Source organism: Scyliorhinus torazame, chromosome 9 (assembly GCF_047496885.1).
Source record: "Scyliorhinus torazame isolate Kashiwa2021f chromosome 9, sScyTor2.1, whole genome shotgun sequence".
In the NCBI taxonomy this organism is placed as follows: Eukaryota; Metazoa; Chordata; class Chondrichthyes; order Carcharhiniformes; family Scyliorhinidae; genus Scyliorhinus; species Scyliorhinus torazame.
This window is the reverse complement of record NC_092715.1, coordinates 173251413-173266457: the sequence shown is the minus strand read 5'-3', so window position 1 is coordinate 173266457 and position 15045 is coordinate 173251413. Positions and strand designations below refer to the sequence as shown.

General features: G+C 44.4%; 1 protein-coding gene across 5 annotated transcripts in view; it reads right to left on the bottom strand.

The window, feature by feature from the left end:
- The window catches only part of syk (spleen tyrosine kinase), a 458870-nt gene that overhangs the window by 92021 nt on the left and 351804 nt on the right, over positions 1-15045 (bottom strand). For all 5 annotated transcript variants that reach the window (XM_072516819.1, XM_072516816.1, XM_072516820.1 and 2 more), the window contains one exon: positions 740-878. In XM_072516819.1, coding sequence (XP_072372920.1) covers positions 740-878 — 139 coding nt within the window. The remainder of the gene's footprint in view (positions 1-739; positions 879-15045) is intronic.

Here is a 15045-nt window from a genome sequence, read left to right as displayed (position 1 = left end):
AAAAAGAAAGAAAGGCAAGAAGGAACATCAGGGACGTACAACCCAGGGGGGAAGCGGGGGTGGGTGGGGGAAGACGACAGAGAGCCTAAGAGGGACAAAAAGAAATAATGTAGAGGGAGGGGGTGGGTGGGCAACCCCCATCCACAAGATGGACACGGCCAAAGCTGACAAAGGGAGAAAAGAAAGGTTGGGGGTTAAAGGGAGGAATGAGGAGAAGGGGGAACACCTCCCTGGATAGAGCAGAGAGGGCACTGGGGAGGGGGGGGGGGTGATGAGGGGGGTTAGGGAGAGGGGGGCAGGGGGGGGGGGGGGGGTGATGGTGCGCCAAATCAGACGGCAACAGTTTTTAAATAGAGAAACGTAAGAAACAGCCTTTTTTAAATATTGTATTATAAAGGAAAACGAATGACAATGTACATAATTTTGAAAATGGCAATAAGATTTTTTAAAAATAGGTTATTAAAACAGGATAGATAGGAATTTGGTGCAAATGTGTTAACCACTGTTAATTATAATATCCAGAGGAAATGGAACCCTTTATGAACATGAAACAGGGCAAAATTGGACCCTAGGGCACATATCTGGTAATCATAAAAGTTTGTAAAATAATCCCACTTTTATCAGCCAATTCAATTAACAGAGCAGAACTGTGCTGTGCATTTTGCACTGAACAAACTGAGTAAAAGATCAGCATTGCAAAATATATTCAGTTGATGAATAAAACCTTTGGTTACTCTACCTGCCAGAGAGTGTCAAATTTCTTCCCAGCTGGCATGGATAGTTTCCCTGTTTTGTCCCTGTCAATTCGGTAATGATATGTTTTACCCTCATACATCAAGCAGAGAGCATACGATCCCTTGTCATCACGATCTCTTATTCTGGAAAGAAGAAGAATTTGCAGTGATTGTTCAGGAAAAGTCACTATGTCAATATGCTATTCACAACATCACTCACATCAATGCAACAAGTCTGATACAACTGCTGCTCAAAATGACTGGCTGTTTAATGCAATATAATTTGTGGCTTTGTGATTGCCTTCAGTGGAAAGAGTCTAAGTGGACTGTTCCTTTGTAGTAGTGAATTTATTGCCAATTTCTTTTTTACGGCCAGCATTGATTGCCCATCCTTATGACCCTTAAGAAGATGGTAGTGAGCTGCCACCTTGAAGAGCTGCAATCCATGTGATGTAGGTATACCCACAGTGCTGTTAGAGAGTTCCAGGTTTTTGACCCGGGGAAGGAATGACAATATAACACCAAGTCAGGTGGTGCATGGTTTGGAGAGGAACTTGCAGGTGGTGGTATTCTCATGAAACTGCTGCCTTTGTCCTTCTGAGTCGGAGATGTTGCAGGTTTGGCAGATGTTGTCAATGGGGGCTTGGTTAGTTGCTGCAGTGGATCTTGTAGATGGAACAAATTCTGATGTAGTTCCACGTAGGTTGTTGACAATTAATATAGTTAATAGTTTTATGTTAGATGGGTAAAAAAGCCCAATTACGCCTAGGTTTCTGTTCATGCGACCAACACTGCATACACGCTCAATAATTATAGAGGTATGCAAACACTCATGGTTTTGTCTGATGCTTGATTAATAATATCACAGAAGCACAGAATTGTTATGGCGCAGAAGGAGCCAATTTGGACCATTGTGTCTGCACTGGCTCTCCAAACAGGCATCATAACTTATTGCCATTCCTCTGCCATTACCCTGTACCCCTGCACATTGTTTCTATTCAAATAATCATCTCATGCCCTCTTGAATGCCTTGATTGAATCTGCCTCCACCACACTTGCTGGCAGTGTATTCCAGACCTAAACCACTTAGAATCCCGAACTTATGTGAAAGAAAAAATTCTCACATCACATTTCCTTCTTTTGCAAATCATTTTATATCTGTGCCCTTTCGTTTTTGATCCTTTTATGGGTGGGAACAGTTTCTTCCCATCTATTCGGTCTAGCACCCTCATGATATTGAACCTCTCTACCAAATCTCCTCTTTGCCTTGTTCTCCCCAAGAACAGTCCCTACCTCTCCAATCTATCCTCATAACTTCAATGATCTACCCACCTATAGGGCAGGATCTACTGGCAGTATTGCGCTTGAGCGAGATATTCCATTGAAAACATTCCTCATCGCTGGGAAACCCGAGACAGGGGTGCGCCGTCGGTGGGACCAGAGGATCCTGCTGACATGAACAGCCTATAAGCTCCGGCCTATGTGTGGGCCAAATCGGTGAGAAACTCCCCAGAAAAGTGACTAAGTATCATTAGATAGTGGTGCGGAACTCACAGGAAGAGCTGACGGGAAAATCCCAGCAAAACCCGCCACGAACGACACTTAGAAACGTTTCCGATTTCCAGCGTCTGCGTGGGTCTCACCCCCACCCCCACAACCTAAAGAGATGTGCAGGGTAAGTGAATTGGCTACGCTGAATTGCCACTTAATTTTTAAAAAAAGAACTGGGTACTATAAATTTATTTTTAAAAAGAAATATTTCCATTAAATTGCACGCCTAGGCTCAGGTCCCTCTGTTCCTGCACCTTCTTAAGAATTTTACCCCTTCTTTTGTATTGTCTCTCCATGTTCTTCCTACCAAAATGCAGCACCTCACACTGCTCTGCTTTGAACTTCATCTACCGCAATTCTGTCCACTCCACCAATCTTTTGTAGCTCAACATTCTCCTTTTCACAGTTTACAATATTTTCAAATTTTATGTCATCCATAAACTTTGAAACTGTCCCCTACATACCAAGATGTAGATCGTTAATAATTTCAGGAAAAGCAAGATCTCAATACTGATCCCTGGGAAACATCATTACAAACCTTCCTCCACCCCGAAAAATATCCATTGACCATTACTCTCTGCTTCTTATCATTCAGTCAATTTTGTATCCACATTGCTATTGCTCCTTTTATTCCATGAGCTACAACTTTTCTCACAGATCTGGGGCGAAATTCTCCCCCAACGGCGGGATGTCCGCCGACTGGCACCAAAGACGGCGCCAATCAGACGGGCATCGCGCCGGCCCAAAGGTGCGGAATACTCCGCATCTTTTGTGGCCTAGCCCCAACATTGAGGGGCTAGGCCGACGCCGGAGGGATTTCCGCCCCGCCAGCTGGTGGAAATGGCGTTTGTTGCCCCGCCAGCTGGCGCGGAAATGCGGCGCATGCGCGGGAGCGTCAGCGGCCGCTGTCAGTTTCCCGGCGCATGCGCGGGAGCGTCAGCGGCCGCTGTCAGTTTCCCGCGCATGCGCAGTGGGGAGAGTCTCTTCCGCCTCCGCCATGGTGGAGGCCATAGCGGAGGCGGAAGGGAAAGAGTATCCCCACGGCACAGGCCCGCCCGCGGATCGGTGGGCCCCGATCGCGGGCCAGGCCACCGTGGGGGCACCCCCCGGGGTCAGATCGCCCCGCGCCTCCCCCAGGACCCCGGAGCCCGCCCGCGCCGCCTGGTCCCGCCGGTAAATACCAGGTTTGATTTACGTCGGCGGGACAGGCAATTCCTGGGCGGGACTTCGGCCCATCCGGGCCGGAGAATCCAGCGGGGGGTCCTGCCAACCGGCGCGGCCCGATTCCCGCCCCCGCCCAATCTCCGGTACCGGAGACTTCGGCGGGGGCGGGGGCGGGATTCACGGCGGCCAACGGCCATTCTCCGACCCGGCGGGGGGTCGGAGAATGACGCCCCTGTTGTGTAGCACTATTTTGAATGCCTTTTGAAATCCATATACTCATCAACAACATTACCCTCATTGACCCTTTCTGTTACTGTCTCAAAACTCCAGCAAGTTAGTTAAACACAATTTCTTCTTCACAAATCCATGCTGGTTCTTCCTAGTTAACCCACATTTTTACACGTGACTACTAATTCCACCCCAAATAATTGCTTCTGGATTCTTGCCCACTACTGATGTTAAACTCACTGGTCTGTAATTGGTGGGGCTATCTTTACATAGATTCCTTGAGTGGCACAATATTCCCAAGACAGTAATAGGTTTCTTATCAATATAATTAAATATTGGCCAGAAAAAATGATTTCATATATTTCTGTAGATCAAAACCTGTTTTGATACTCAATATCACAATACCGCTTGGTTTATAAGCAGACAAATTGGAATATGCCAAAGAGACTTCATGCTTCCATTAACTTCTCTGATGCATTCCAAAGTTTCTAACCGTGGAAATGTAGTGGGTTTAATGTGGACAGTGAATAACATTTGACAGTCTTTCTCTGACTTAGTTAATCATAGGACAGAAAGAGTACCAATAGAGTTTGTGTTTTCACATTATGTGGCATATTACTCCTAAATGACAATACTTACATAATAATCTTTATTGTCACAAGTAGGCTTCCATTAACACTGCAATGAAGTTACTGTGAAAATCCCCTAGTCGCCACATTCCGGTGCTTGTTCGGGTACACAGAGGGAGAATTCAGAATGTCCAAATTATCTAACAGCACGTCTTTCAGGACTTGTGGGAGGAAACCAGAGCACCCGAAGGAAACCCATGCAGAAACAGGGAGACAGTGACCCAAGTCAGGAATCGAACCTGGGACCCTGGCGCTGTGACGCGACAGTGCTAACCACTATGCTACCGTGCCGCCCAGGTAAGCATGGAATCATTGTATTCTCTTTCTCTATGGAAATAAAAATTGGCACAATAATTTTAATGAGCCAGGATCAATTAAATTCTAATATTTAGGAAAGAATCCTAACATTCTCTTCCTGCCACCATTGATTTTAAGCAGGTTTGACATTTTTCTGCTTGGGTCAATTTTTGAAGTATATATGTTGTCTTTTGATGGCACTGACACCTGTTCTTCACCCCTGAGTTCCTGCTGACCACAGAACCAGAACCCAGGTGCAAAAGGCGAAAGCAAGAGATGTGACTATGCAAACCAGATATGACTATATGTTGATACCTGAAAATGAAATAGCTTCACTGAGATTAGCACTGCAAGAAAATTCTTGTGGCAGATATGCAGATTTATCTCTTGTGTGACAATGTGCCCAACATTAGAGCGCATTTCACACTAATCAAGAAAGTGAAAGGACATGATTATGAGGTAAGGTAGGGCTTTCAATTATCATTAATTGCACAAAATTCAATGAACTTACTACTAATGGACATGAGTCAAATGTGACCAAAGCTACAATATTTGTAAATTTGGTGTTCTGTGGCCAGTTTTATATCAAATCACCACATCACTGAGTCTGTATTAAAAGTTCGAGAGAAAACTGTAAACATACATTGGTATTCTTTCTGTAAAATATGACACTGATGATAAAAGTGAGCCAAATCCCTTAACAGTCTGCCTGTCTAACAAATGCAACAGCAATAACCCATCTCACACAACATTCCATTGTATTTGCTTGCCTACAATTCGTTTATACTTGTGCAAAAAGAACCAAAGTTATCAGTGACAATCAAATGTTGCAGCATTGCAGTTACGGGTAGGATTACTATTGCAGCCCCTTGACAGGTAGCTGGTACTACTTTGGTCACTATCCTAGAGACAGTGATTATCTTTTGCAATCATACTTCATCCGGCAATCGCAAAATATCAGCTGCACTTTTCCACAAAACAGCCATGTGAAAGTTGGGAGGATTCACGTGCAGCTTTGCAATTATGTGTGATATCGGAGTGAAATTTGACTTCTTCCAAAATGGGTAGCAGCTTGACAGATTGATTAATGTCTGTGTTCCCCAAGCTGGCATCCCAATGTAGCTTGCCAATTGGAGCCTGGTGAATTCTAGTCTGCTCCAATGTGAATCAATCGAAAGGTAGGTTGAATCAGGGCAGGAGAAGTCAAAGGGTTGAGCACAGACCACGAGCGGGCACAATATTTTTGTGGAATCAAGGGGAGTACTCTTGTTTTTTCTGGTAACATAACGAAGATAGATAATACATAGAATTTACAGTGCAGAAGGAAGTCATTTGGCCCATCAAGTCTGTACCGGCCCTTAAAAAGAGCACCCTCCTCAAGCCCATGTCTCTACCCTATCCCCATAACACCCACTTGACCTTTTTGGACACTAAGGGCAATTTATCATGGCCAATCCACCTAACCCGCACATCTTCGGACTGTGGGAGGAAACCCACGCAGACATGGGGAGAACGTGCAGACTCCACACAGACAGTGACCCAACCGGGAATCAAACCTGGGATCCTGGAACTGTGAAGCAACTGTGCTAACCACTACCGTGCTGCACCCCCCCCCCCCCCACCCCAAAGATAATTTGGAAGATATTTTGTGGCTGTTCTGAGCTAATTCCAATGGCCCCTTTAAGGACCACGGGTTAGGTCGCTCAAGACCTGGGACAACTTGCTGGTGAACGCTTCCCTCCTTTGTACCCGAGTTTTGCAGTAGGGTCTGACAATAAGGTGTTTCAGGTGGGCAGAAGCTTGCCCAATCACAAACCTGCCTCAATGTGGCATTAAGTGTGCTTTGGGCACCAGTGGAGAAGCTGAGGTTTTCCCTTAGCCCCACCTGATTTTAAATTCCTGATTACTGTTTCACAGGTTCAACATTCACCTTCATATCAGCAGAATTTGTTCGGACACAGAGTTTGATAGATTGCCATGAAAGTTCAAGGAGATTTGAGTATATATGTGGGTAATTCACACCCAAAATTATACAAACATTTAAACCGCATTATTGGTTTCAACCCAAATTACTCTGCATCTGGGTGCAAATGCAGAGGAAATTCAACTGCACAATCTTTGTATTGCTACAATTGGGAAAATATAGTACAAAAAATACAGACTCAGTTGAAGAATTTTTAAGCAAAGTTTGGCAGTGTTAACTGAAAAATCAGCTCTGCTGTTACACTGTGCACCAGACTATATAGTAGTATATGAGACTATTGAAATTGAGTTGCAGTAGCCGGTCAAGGATACCTTTAATCTTTTGCACATATTATAGATTGTTTGCTGATAAGTCCAGTGGAAATGGGGAATGGACATGACACATTGAAGATGACAGATTCTAGATAGTTGCAGATTCTAGACAGCTGCAGCTAAATTTGAGCTGGCCTGAAACTTACCCTAATGGCAAGTTTACTTTATGCTGAGACAGTCTCAAAGCTCAAAACGCAGTGGGTTTATGCTGGCAACCATTAGATGGACTGCAGGTTCAATATGACCTTTGTCATTACAAACACAATGAATAGAAGTGATGCCACTGACCCACAGTACAACACTCCCACAATCTGCCTACTTAAAGTATTGTGGTTTTGCAAAACCCTTTTGTTGGGAAAATAAAATTCAAGGTTGTTTTGTTTCTCCCCTCTGTTTTATTTCATTTGAAAAAATATTGTTACAAATATCAACTTTATAAGATTGTTATGTTTTGGGATTGTGTCTTTAATTTAGGGTAAAATAGAGAAATAAAGAGATCATGTAATCTGTTCTGAAGTCTGCCTGACAACAAGCTTGGGCGGCTTGGTTGTTAAAGGTTAAACGAGGGCACTGTTGTTTTACTGGGAAGAAGATGCAAGATATTCACATCTGTAAAAAAAATGATCAGGACAGCTGTACTGATGGCTAATAGATTGTTAGTCACAAAATCCCAGGTATGTGTTAGGAATGTCAGGTTTTGTAAGCAGGTATACTTTAAAATGTCTATTTAATTCCAAGATAAGTTGGGGGGTCTAGAGGTTAGCTAATTAGCATTTATACTTGGATACAAGACTCATGTGATTCATGTTGCTAGGGAGATTAACTTTGAGGGGGCGAAAGAGTCCACAGGAAACCATTGTCGAATTGGGTTTTAGGTTCTCCTTGAAATATCACTGGACCGCATTGACAGGGTTAGTCTGCAAGAAGCTAAGATAGAGAGAGAGAGAGCGCACGCAGAGAGCGGGGTAGCAATTCTCCGTTTTTCACCCTGCAGGATGCAGGTGGGTGTTGACGCTTCTATTCAAGAGACAAGTTAGTGAATATTTAAACAAAGCTGGAAGATTTGCCTTGCTTTTGTAGAGAGAGGGATCTCCAATTTGTCTCTCACTGTGAAAGTCAGTTCAGGGAGTAGGAGTTATCCAATGGAAAAGGAAAAAGGAGCTTGTAGAACAAAGTGTTATCAGATGTACATGATGCTGATGGACTGATGATGTAACATCATATGATTGAGTGGCAGAGGGAGTAGAGGTTCCAACTTGTGTAGAGATCCTAATATGTATGCATAGATGTAAGTAAAGAATAATGCTTTTAATAAATTACATTCTCGAGCAGCTTACTTTGGCAGAATAGACAAGTCACAAAGAACCCACTACTAAGGTCCTGAACACATGAGAAAAAAGCTGTCTCAGGAGAATGAAGGGACTTAAGGGACAGAATTTTAAAATACAGAGGGAGACTTTCAGTCATTTTGAATGTTATGTGAAGTAGCTTAGATTATAAGTTGTAGTGTTTAGTCATCATTGCTTGTAGTTCATTTGTTACAATAAAAGTCTTAAAATTTGAAAACTTTCTCTTGTGATCCTTTAGTAATATACTGGAAGTTTGAATTTATCTTTTATAAGTTATCGGTCTCTACGGAGATCATAACAATATCTCCAGGAAGTTTTTGACAGTGGTATGGAATATTTGTTCATTTGTTAATTGAATTGCAAAAGCATACAATTATACATCACTGAGAAAGGCCATTTAGCCCTCAAGTTTGCACTAGCTCTTTTGAAGAACAATCCAGTTAAATACTTCTCCTCTGCTTTTTCCCCATATTTCTACACCTTCAAGTACAGTGCTTATCCACCTTCTTTTTGAGGCCTGTATTGAACCTGTATTCATCACTCTGTCAGGCAATGCATTCCAAATCCTAATCAGGCATTGTGTATAAATAAAATGTCTTCATGTCCCCTCTGATTCTTTTGATAATCACATTAAAGTTTGTCCCTCTCATTATTGACACTAGAACCATTGAAAACCCAACTCTTTATTTATTCTACTTCAACCCTTCATGATTTTAAATGGTTAACTGCTACTAATTAATATTGTTTGATAATATTGTGCAATTATACATGTAGCCTTCCAGGCGGTCTCATACAAACCTGTATCAAATTTACCAGAAGTCTAAGGTCAATTAACATCGTATTCCTTGATATTTGGTGATAGTCTGATACCCAGCAAAGGTGGAATGGGAGCAGAAGTAAGCCTCTGGTTGCCCATGGGCTGAGGAAGGCTTTCTCTAGTTGCCATTTTTTTAAACACATAGATATTTACATAAATTGAACTCATGAGTGGGGCTGTGCAAGAATTCCTTTGAGAACCATTGCTGAGCTGTTATTGACAGCATCTGCCTGTCAATTAACCACAGGTCAGTGCAGGAAGCTCATGCACACACTTTCTCATTGAGCTATGAAACCACAAGCTTCCAATAAATATCTCAACAACAATTTGAGCACAACCAAAGTTTTTTTTAAAGTTACATGGGCCATTTGTAATCTTCTCTTCAGCACTGGGCTGACACTCAGAATCGTTTGTGCAGACGAACCAGTAATGGTTGCTTCCGTTTTATGCCAAACAGCAGTAAACATTTCTAATGGGCACCAGTGCGTAAAAGTTCTGAATTTCTTCTCTTAGTGCAAAGGTCTCCTCTCCAGTGGCACATTACAAAAGTCAATGAGATCCCCAGCAAAATCCACCCATTAAATTAAATTTAATGGATATGAGATTTTACAGAGCTTGCTATTTTTCACAGTAACTTAATTGAAGCCTACTTGTGACAATAAGCGATTATTATTATTATTAACTTATTCAAGGAATTTGGGTGTCACTGGCTAGGCCAGCATTTATTGCCCACCCCAAATTGCCCTTGAGAAAGTGCTGGTGAGCTGCTTTCTTGAACAGCTGCAGTCCATATGCTGCAGCACCCACAGTGCTGTTATGAAGGAATTTTGAGCTAGCGATAGCAATGGATTGGTAATATAGTTCCAAGTCACAATTGAGTGTGGCTTGGATTGAACTGCCTAGTAAGGCAGGGGGGTGGGAACCCCAGAGCAATAGGTCAGCAGGAGAAATAACTGAGGGAGAGCTACAGACTAAGGCCAATAAGGTCAAGAGGAAGAGCAGGCAGGGAGTGGTTGATCAACGCAGCGGGACTGGTGGGCTGAAGTGCATTTGTTTCAATGCAAGGAGTATTGCAGGTAAGACAGATGAACTCAGAGCTTGGATTAGGACGTGGAATTATGATGTTGTTGCTATTACAGAAACTTGGTTGAAAGAGGGACAGGATTGGCAACTAAACATTCCAGGATTTAGATGCTTCAGGCAGGATAGAGGGAGTTGCAAAAGGGGTGGGGGAGTTGCATTATTGGTTAAGGATAATAACACAGTTGTGCTGAGGGAGGACACCTTGGAGGGTTCAGGCAGTGAGGCAATATGGTAGAGCTCAGGAATGAATAGGAAGGGTGCTGTCACAATGTTGGGGGTTTACTACAGACCTCCTAACAGCCAGCAGGACATGGTGGAGCAGATATGCAGACAGATCTTGGAAAGATACATAAACAATAGGATTGTTGTGGTGGGCGATTTTAACTTTCCCGATATTGACTGGGACACACTTACTGCTAGAGGCATGGATGAAGCAGAATTTGTAAGGAGTGTCCAGAAGAGTTTCTTGAAACAATATGTAAATAGCCCAACTTGGGAAGGGGCCATATTAGACCTAGTGCTGGGGAATGAGCCCGGTCAGGTGATCAAAGTTTCAGTAGGAGATCATTTTGGAAACAGTGATCATAATTCTGTAAGTTTTAAACTGCGTATGGAAAAGGACAAGAGTGGTCCTCAGGTGAAGGTGTTAGATTCGGGGAAGGCTAATTACAACAGCATGAGGCAGGATCTGGGAGAGTGTTGACTGGGCGAGGCTATTTGAGGGAAAATCAACATCCGGCATGTGGGAGGCTTTCAAATGTCAGTTGATTAGAATTCAGGACCGGCAGGTACCTGTGAGGATGAAAGATCAGGGTGGTAAGTATAGGGAACACTGGATTACGAGGGATATTATGAACCTTGTCAAAAATGAAAAGGAAGCATTCATAAGGTCTAAAAGGCTTAGGACAGATGAGGCCCTTGAAGAATATAAAGCAAGTAGGAAGGAAATTAAGGTAGGAGTTAGGCAGGCTGAAAGGGGTCATGAAATGTCGTTGGCAAGCAGGATTATGGAAAATCCTAAGGTGTTTTATATATATGTAAAGAGCAAAAGGGTAGCCAGAGAAAGGGTTAGTCCATTCAACGATATTGGAGGGAATCTATGTATGGAACCAGAGGAAATGGGAGAGATACTAAATGAATACATTACCTCAGTATTCACCAAAGAGGACTTGGTGGATGAGGAGTATAGGGTAGAGTGTGTAGATATTCTGAGTCATGTTGATATTAATAAAGAGGTGTTGGGCATCTTAAGAAGCATTAAAGTAGATAATTCCCCAGGGCTTGATGGGATCTACCCCAGAATACTGAGGGAGGCAAGGGAGGAAATTGTGGGGGCCTTGACAGTAATCTTTGTATCCTCATTGGCCACAGGTGACATTCCAGAGGACTGGAGAGTAGCTAATGTTGTTCCATTGTTTAAAAGAAGGGCAGCTGGGATAGCCCAGGAAATTATAGGCCGGTGAGCCTTACCTCAGTGATAGTGAAAGTATTGGAAAAGATTCTTAGAGATAGGATTTACTCACATTTGGAAACAAATGGCTTTATTAGTGATTGGCAGCATAGTTTTGTGAAAGGGAGGGCATGCCTCACAAATTTGATTGAGCTTTTCGAGGAAATGACGAAGATGATAGATGAGGGAAAGGCAGTAGATGTTGTACACATGGACAGTAAAGCCTTTGGCAAGGTACCTCACGGTAGACTGGCACATGGAATCAGAAAAGCTGGCAAGTTGGATACAGAATGGCTTGGGCACAAAAGGCAGAGGGTAGGAGTAGAAGGGTGCTTTTCTGAATGGAAGGCTGTGACTAGCGGCATTCCACAGGGATCAGTTCTGGGTCCTTTGTTGTTCATGGTGTATATAAATGATTTGGAAGAAAATGTAGCTGGTCTGATTAGTAAGTTCGCAGACGACACAAAAGGTGGTGGAGCTGCGAGTAGTGAAGAGGATTGTCAGGGGATACAGCAGGATATAAACTGGTTGGAGTCTTGGACAGAGAAATGAAAGATGGAGTTAATCCGGACAAATGTGAGGTAATGCACTTTGGAAGGTCCAATGCATGTAGGAATTACACAATAAATGGTAGAACTCTATGAGTAATGATATGCAGAGAGATCTGGGCGTGCATGTCCACCGATCACTGAAAGTGGCAAAGCATGTGGATAAGGTGGTCAGGAAGGCATACGGCATGCTGGCCTTCATCGGTCGGGCACTGAATATAAAAATAGGCAAGTCATGTTGTAGCTGTACAGGACCTTCGTTTGGCCTCATTTGGAATATTGTGTACAATTCTGGTCGCCACACTACCAGAAGGATGTGGATACTTTGGAGAGGGTGCAGAAGCGGTTTACTAGGATGTTGCCTGTTATGGGGGGCATTAGCTATGAGAAGTTAGATAAACTTGGTCTGTTCTCACTGGAACTGCGGAGGTCAAGAGGCGACCTGATAGAAGTCTACAGAATTATGAGTGGCATAGACCGAGTGGATAGTCAGATGCTCTTTCCTAGGATAGGAGAGTCAAGTACTAGGGGACATAAGTTTAAAGTGCGTGGAGAAAAGTTTAGACCAGATGTGCGAGGCAGGTTTTTTACATAGAGGGTGGTAAATATATAGAATGCGTTGTCTGGGGAGGTGGTGGGAGCAGGTATGACGCATTTAAGGGGCATCTGGACAAATATATGAATAGGGTGGGAATGGAAGGATACGGACTCCGTAAGTGCATACAGTTTTAGTTCAGGCAGGTACCATGAGCGGCGCAGGCTTGGTGGGCCGAGGGGCCAGTTCCTGTGCTGTATTGTTCTTTGTTCCTTGTTCTTTGTTCTACCTGAATGGGAACAGAGTCCCATAATTCGCACGGTTAACTGGGTGTATCCCAGCGCTCAGAGCACCAAGAAACACCACGTATCAAACGGTCATTCGGATAGATTGGGGGCCTCAGCAGGGAATGCATGGCTGAGGCTGTACTTAGTCCTGTTTCTGCACTGAGGAGCTCCGTTCACTGGAACTCCTCAGTGCAGGGTGAGATTAGGATGCCATTTTTAAATGGCAACCCGATCTCTCGAACGGCCACCCCCGAGGTGAATCCCTCCCCCCATGCCCCAACTCACCTATAATGGGGTCCTCGGGACCCTGGCACCTGCACAGGGTATCCCTGGGCCCGATCCGTAATGCAGGAAAAATGCAAGCATGCACCTTTGCAGTGTCAGCCTAGCACCCTGGCAGTGCAAATGCCAAAGTGGCACTAGCAGTGCCAGGGTGCCACCCTGCCCAGAGGGCAAACACCTGGGGGCAGTTCATGGTGACCAGCACTGAACGGCGCTAGCCCGAGATCTCCAAGGTGAGGGGTTAGATCCCACCCCTTGGGTAGATCGACGGAGTGCATATTAGAGTGAGACTAGCTGGCTCACTCGAATGTGCAGATTTGCTAAAAAAATGACCCCGCCCACAATAGGCGGGATTTACAGCGTGGTGTCTCGCGGGATCGCGTTAGATTGCACGAGGCGTGGCGAGCATGGTAGATCCCGGAAGAGGGATCACCCAGCATCTACCGGCCGTGTTGCCTTTCGCGCACAGCAGTAGATCTCGCCCATTGTCTGTAAATATGATTATGTCAAGCTGTTGTTTGTCTTATCTGTGGGCAGCTCTCTCAATTTTGGTGCAAATCACCATATGTAAGTCGACAGGTCTAAGTTTCTCATCGTCCTTCCTAGCCCAGGTCATGCCAGGCTATCTATCTGGTTTTAATCCTTTTAAAGTCCTTTCTTTCAATATATTTTTATTCAGGACATTTTTCATTTTACAATATACGCAACAATGACTCAACTTTATACAATTTTTATAATAAACAAACAACCCACCAACCCATCCCATATGCCCCCTTTAGTGCACCCCCCCCCCCCCCCATCTAGTCCCCACCACCACTTGCTGACGACTAGCAATTCTTAAGGGGATAAACAGCCTCCACCTCAAATAGAACCCCTCCTCTGACCCCGTAATGGTGTATTTAATTTTCTTCAGATGTGAGAACTCCAATAGATCCCCCAGCCAAGTCGTTGCCCTAGATGGCTCCAGTGCCAGCCAGCCGAGTAGAATCCTTCTCCGGGCTATCAGAAACACAAAGGCCAATACATTAGCCCTTTTCCCCTCCTGCAGCTTCAGTTCCTTCCTCAGAAGTCACGTGTGGCACAGGAGGGGAACACATGGCACAGGGATCTGTGGCGTTGTTGCCCACTGAGTAGACCACTGAGAAGTTGGTGGAGTTTCTGACGGGAGAGTTTAAAAAACATAGACAGGCAGTCACGGACGGACTGGCAAAAGTGGCTGAGCCAATTCAGGCATCTCTGAAAAAGTTGGAGCAGTGGTTTAAGGTACAGTGTTTGTCGATCCAGAAGGGGGAGGAGACCATCTCAGATCCTGAGGACAGATTGCCTCCTTGCAGGCAGAGGTGATGATGATGGTGGAGGGGCAAAAATAATATATATTTTTTAAATTTTAGAGTACCCAATTCATTTTTCCAATTAAAGGGCAATTTCGCATGGCCAATCCACCTACCTTGCATATCTTTGGGTTGTGGGGACGAAACCCACGCAAACATGGGGAGAATGTGGAAACTCCACATGGACAGTGTCCTCGAGCCGGGATCGCATCTGGGACCTCGGCGCCGTGAGGCAGCAATGCTAACCACTGCACCACCGTGCTGCCCGAGGGGCAAAAATAATGAAAGCCAATATCGATGACTTGGAGAATCGCTCCAGAGATCACAATTTGAGGATCGTTGGACTGCCCGAGGGCAGCAAAGATGCTCGGGTAGCTGGTGGGGGAGGGTTCTTTCCTCCACTTCGTTCTGAAGTGGAGCGGGCCCATCATTCACGGAGGAAGAAGCCCAGATGTGGGGAGCTGA